The sequence below is a fragment of the Orycteropus afer genome, unplaced genomic scaffold (genome assembly GCF_000298275.1).
Source record: "Orycteropus afer afer isolate SDZICR_OR568_19922 unplaced genomic scaffold, OryAfe1.0 scaffold00174, whole genome shotgun sequence".
In the NCBI taxonomy this organism is placed as follows: Eukaryota; Metazoa; Chordata; class Mammalia; order Tubulidentata; family Orycteropodidae; genus Orycteropus; species Orycteropus afer.
In genome coordinates, this window is record NW_006921761.1 from 3,262,134 (window position 1) to 3,267,572 (window position 5,439).

Consider the following 5,439-nt stretch of genomic DNA (forward strand, 5'->3'; position numbering starts at 1 on the left):
GCCTGCACCCAGGCCGGCTCCCTGCCAGCTAAGAGGGCCATGGAGAGTCTGAGACAGCTGTCAGGGACGGGCATGCACGGTGCCCGTGGGGAGAAAGGTCCAGGGAGGAGAAGTGCCTTCCTCAGGCCACTCTGTGGGACCAGGTCACGGGCAGGCCCAGGGCTCCGGTGTCAAGGGCAGGATCCTCCCAGCTTTCCATTCCATCGCACAAACCCTTCCTCAGCCGCTCTTAGGTGCCAGGTGCTGGGCGGGCCACAGAGGCAGCTCTCCTGCAAGTCAGTTCCCCTCATGCCCACGCCACGTCCTGTATGGGAGAAGCTTTGTGTGCTTTTATCTGGTGGGAGTAGGCATCTGTAGTCCCTCTCACAGATTGTCCTTATTATTACAACTTGTGGTGACGCTGGCGGGAATGTTTCCTTATGCATGATATGGAAGGGCTCAGAGAGTCACTGGGAGGAACGCAGGGTAACTCCGAGATATGCAGTCACAGTGGGGCACCCAGAGGGGGTCTTGACTGAGCAGCAGGCACAGCCAGAAGTGCTCTGTAAGGGGCAGGGCCGGGCCCTGGGTTTCCCCAGGAAACACAGTGAAGTCCAGGGCTGCTCAGTGGGTGAGGCCTTTCCTGGGTTAGATCAGTGTCTGGACTGGACATGTTTTGTTTTCATTTTTATTTATTTTGAATTCCATTCTTTTTTGAAAAAATGATATTATGATTTGGGTGAAAGTTTACAGAGCAAATTTGTTTTCCACTCAACAGTTTACACAGTTGTGCTTCAGATCTTGACTGTAGTCGCCACAATGAAAATTACAGCTCTTTGGAAATATGGAAGCTCATGCTGGTGACTGTCTTGCTGTGCCTGTTCTCACCACAATAAAAGCAAAAAATAAGGTAACGGCTCTCCTCCCACTTCCTCCCTGTGGTTCCCTTTTCCCTGGGCCTCCTTTCCTCCCGCTCCTGCCCTCTGAGCTGTCCCCCTGCTGCAGCGCTACCCTTCTCATGGCCCCTGGTTGCTGTTCTTAAGGAGTGCCCCTCCCTGGTGGGACTGCCCACCTCCGAGGCCTGTCTCTCAATTGCCTGATAGTTAAGCCCAGAGGATGAGTTCAATTCCAGGCCCCAAGAGGGATGAGTCTTGGGGACTTTACCAGGCTCTAGCACACTGAGCCTGGTTGGTCTTTAGTTAGTTATATTGTGATTGGAGTGGAAGTTGACAGATCAAATTCATTTTCCATACAGCAGTTCATACACATTTTGGTTCATGACATTGATTGCAATCCTCACAATTAACAGCTCTCTTCCCACTTCCTCCCTATCATCCTCTCTCCCCTGTGCCCTTCTTTCCTATGCATTCCTGCACCCTGACGCTGTCCCCCTGTGCAAATACTGCCCTTCTGTTTTCCCATGATTGACCATTCTAAGGAGTGTATCTACCTGATGTAAATATTCACCCTATATTCCTGTCTATTGTTTGGCTAGAAGCCACTAGATTGAATTCAATTCTAGGCCTGAGGGGTAGCTAGAGCCCACCGTCTCAGGGGTCTCACCAGGCTCTATCAGACCAGTAAACCAGGTCTTTTTTATGTTTTTGAGTTCTGTTCCATATTGTTCTCCCCCTGTATCCAGGATCTCCTGCACTGATCCCTTTCTGAAGGATTGAGGGTGGTAGCCAGGCATCATCTGGTTCTTCTGGTCTCGGGGTCATACAGGCTGCGGTTCACATGGTCCACTAGTCCCTTGGACTAATTGTTTCCATGAATCTTTGGTTTTCTTCATTCTTCTTTGCTCCAGAAAAGGAGAGACCCATCATTACATCTAGATGGCTGCTTGCAAGTTTTTGAGACCTAAGTCACTACTCACCAAAGTAGAACATAGAACAATGTTTTTCTGTAATATGTTATGCCAATTGAGCTTGATGTCCCCTGCGACCATGGTCCTGAGCTTACAGGTCCAACAACTTGCTGTGCCTAAAAAGTTATCATAACTTTACCCCTTTTTAGTTGTATTTATCTGGACGTTCTTACAGCATATACAAATATGTATGTAGAAATAACATCTGCCAACCTTATATATAAATGCAAAATGCAACCACTGCCCTGGAGTCGGCACCAACTCATAGAGACCTCTCCTTGGGTTCCCGAGGCATTATCATTACAGAAGTAGATTGCCCAACCTTCCTTTCGGGGAATGGCTGGTGTGTTTGAACCTCCAGCCTTCTGGTAGCATTCCTTATATATGATCATGGGTATATTCCCTTTTGCCTAGACATACTTGATCATTCAGCCTGTCCACCCACCTATTTACCAGTAGATTAATGTTTGTTACCACTGATAATGCAATATTGTATATGTAACGTGTTCATCTTTGTTGTCTGTACTTCTTGTGTACCTCTCTGTGTCTTCCTTTTCCTTAGTGTTATTGTGTTAATCACTTGATTTGGTATACTGTCTTTGTCTTCACCCAGATCAATACTTGCCTTGTACCTTCCGTCCCATTCCTGGTACCCAACAAAAAAAGTTCATAAACATTTCCTTGACCTTTTACAATAGTGAACTAATACAATATTTGCCCTTCTGTGTTTGACTTATTTCACTCAGCTTAATGTCCTCCAAGGTCATCCATATTATGTGGTGTTTCACAGATCCTACATTATTCTTTATTGTTGTATACTATTCTATCGTGTGTATGGACCACAGTTTGGTTATCCATTTTTTCTGCTCAACCGTGGTTTTGGGAGCTCTGGTAGCAGAGTGCCTAAGGCATTTGACTGCTAACCAGAAGGCTGGCAGTTCAAACCTACCAGCCACAGCTCAGAAGGAAGGCTGGGCAATCTATATCCATAAAGACACTGCCTTGGAAGCCCAGGGAGGGGTCGCCATGAGTGGAAATCAACTCAAAGTTTATATATAATTTGAAGTTTTATTCTACGCTTTTCTCCCATTCTATCCAGGATTCCAATTTTGATCCCTATTCAGGTGGTTGGCAGTGGTAGTTGGACTGGGCAATGTTTTGTCCTTCTTAACTCCCCCCTCCCAGGGGATATTTGACAAAGTCTGGACACATTTTTGGTTCTTACAGGTCACAGTGGGGAGAAAGATGTTGCTGGCCACTAGTGGCTAAGGCCAGGAACACTGGTAAACATCCTACAGTGCACAGGAGCTTTCCAAAATAAAGGATTATTGCCCAAAATGTCAAGAGTCAGGTTAAGAAACCTTAAGTTAGATTCAGATGAGAGCTCCCCTGCCTGACAACACGTCTGGACTAAGCCGTCCCACCATGACTGCAGACAGAGTGCTGAGTAGACAAACACTGAGACAGATCAGAGAATGCACCCAACTGGTACTGGAGAGACAGAATCTTTAGAAAATTTGTGAACCAAGGGATGTAGGCAGCTATTTGGTGAAAGGAATTCAGAATTGGAGTTAGGAATCCAAGCCCATACAGCAAATTCTTTAGCTCTTCTGCATTTGGGTTATTTCATGTATGACACTTAAGTGCAGTATCTTCTCCATAGGGTGTTTCACAGGACATAGGACACAGCAGGTGCACCTTAGTATGAATCACCCCACTCCATCATTCTCCCTTCCCTACACCCTCCTCATTGTAATGAACAAGGACCTATAGAAATATTCAAGTCACTGGTGGTGTACACACTTAACACACTTGGATGTTATTTGAGAGTCAGAGCCTTGACTCGAGCCAGAGGGGTCTCAGGAGGAGGACTTGGCAATGTACTTCCAAGAATTCACCCATTGAAATCACTGCGTGGAGCACTCATACGCTGACATACATGTGCCTATTTCGCACAATTGCCTTCACATAGAGGGCACGAAGCCACAGCACACAATGCCCTGGCACACACCCAAAATTTGAGGCCCTCGGCCAACAATGGGTTGTTGCAAGCTCTGACCTTCTCTCATCTAGGAACTAAGAACCACCGTCTCCTCTCTCTTTCCTCCCATTCTCTGTGCAGGTATGCTCTCCCGTCACATGGCAGGGAGCTCAGCACGTAGTGGATGCCTAGGACTCTGCTCAAGAAGGCCTGATGTGCCACTCTGTGCACTGCTCATGACAGCGGATACAACATGGAGAAGGCCAACTGGAGCTCCCTGGAGATAGAGTTCACTATCGTGGGACTCTCTGACTACCCACAGCTGGTGACAACTTTCTTCGTGCTGGTCCTGCTGATGTACCTGGTGATCCTTCTGGGGAATGGGGTCCTCATCCTGGTGACTGTCTTGGACTCCCGCCTGCACACGCCCATGTACTTCTTCCTGGGGAACCTCTCCATCCTGGACATCTGCTACACAACCTCCTCAGTCCCTCTGATCCTGGACAACTTCCTGAGACCCCAAAAACCCATCTCCTTTTCAGCTTGTGTAGCACAGATGGCACTGTCCTTTGCCATGGCAGGAACGGAGTGTCTGCTTCTGAGTATAATGGCGTTTGACCGCTATGTGGCCATCTGCAGCCCACTTAGGTACCATGTGATCATGAGGGAGGCTACCTATATACCTTTGGCTGCCAGCTCCTGGGCTATTGGTGGTGCTGCATCTGTGTTACACACATCCTTGACAATTCGGCTTCCCTTCTGTGGGGACAACATCATCAACCACTTCACCTGTGAGATGTTGGCTGTCCTAAAGTTGGCCTGTGCTGATATTTCCATCAATGTGATAATTATGGGTGTTACAAATGTTATCTTCCTGGTGGTCCCAGTCCTATTCATCTCTATCTCCTATGTGTTCATCATTGCAACCATTCTGAGGATCCCTTCAGTAGAGGGCAAGAAAAAAGCCTTCTCTACCTGCTCTGCCCACCTCACAGTCGTGGTCATCTTCTATGGGACCGTACTATTCATGTATGCAAAGCCCAAGTCTAAGGACTCTCTAGGGGAAGAGAAACAGGACCTTTCAGACAAGCTCATCCCCTTCTTCTATGGCTTAGTGACCCCCATGCTCAACCCCATCATCTATAGTCTGAGGAACAAGGATGTGAAGGCTGCTGCAAGGAACCTGGTGGCTAGGAAATGCTTCTCCCAGTGATGGTAGGAGGTGTGCCCTGGGATTCTCATCCATGTGAAAGAAAGAACTTCCCATCATTACAACTGCCATGCAAACACCAAGTCAGCGTACCCACAATGGTCTCTCACCCTGAAGTGCATTTGCTGGAAACTTCATGTAACTACTCAGAGCAGATATTCTGAAGTTTGGTAATATGTCTGATGGCATCAGAAGACAGCACACTGATTAAACACTCACATTGAATAGAATGAAGACACTCAGAGAAACACAAGCTGAAACCACACAAGATAGCAGCCATCAGAGCAAACCAAATGGCCCCTATTGTGTCTAAGCTGTGGAGTCAGTACAGGGAACTCAGATGGTTGTCCCAGCAACTGCACCCCCGTGATTGGCTTCACCAGGAGAGGGAGAGGGACGAGG

The 5,439-nt window shown here is 47.6% G+C and overlaps 1 protein-coding gene across 1 annotated transcript; it reads left to right on the forward strand.

The window, feature by feature from the left end:
* Positions 1-4,080: 4,080 nt before the first annotated feature.
* LOC103202099 (olfactory receptor 2S2-like) lies at positions 4,081-5,040 on the forward strand. Its single transcript, XM_007946904.1, has one exon. It carries the CDS (start codon positions 4,081-4,083, stop codon positions 5,038-5,040), a length of 960 nt encoding a protein of 319 aa, XP_007945095.1.
* Positions 5,041-5,439: the final 399 nt, after the last annotated feature.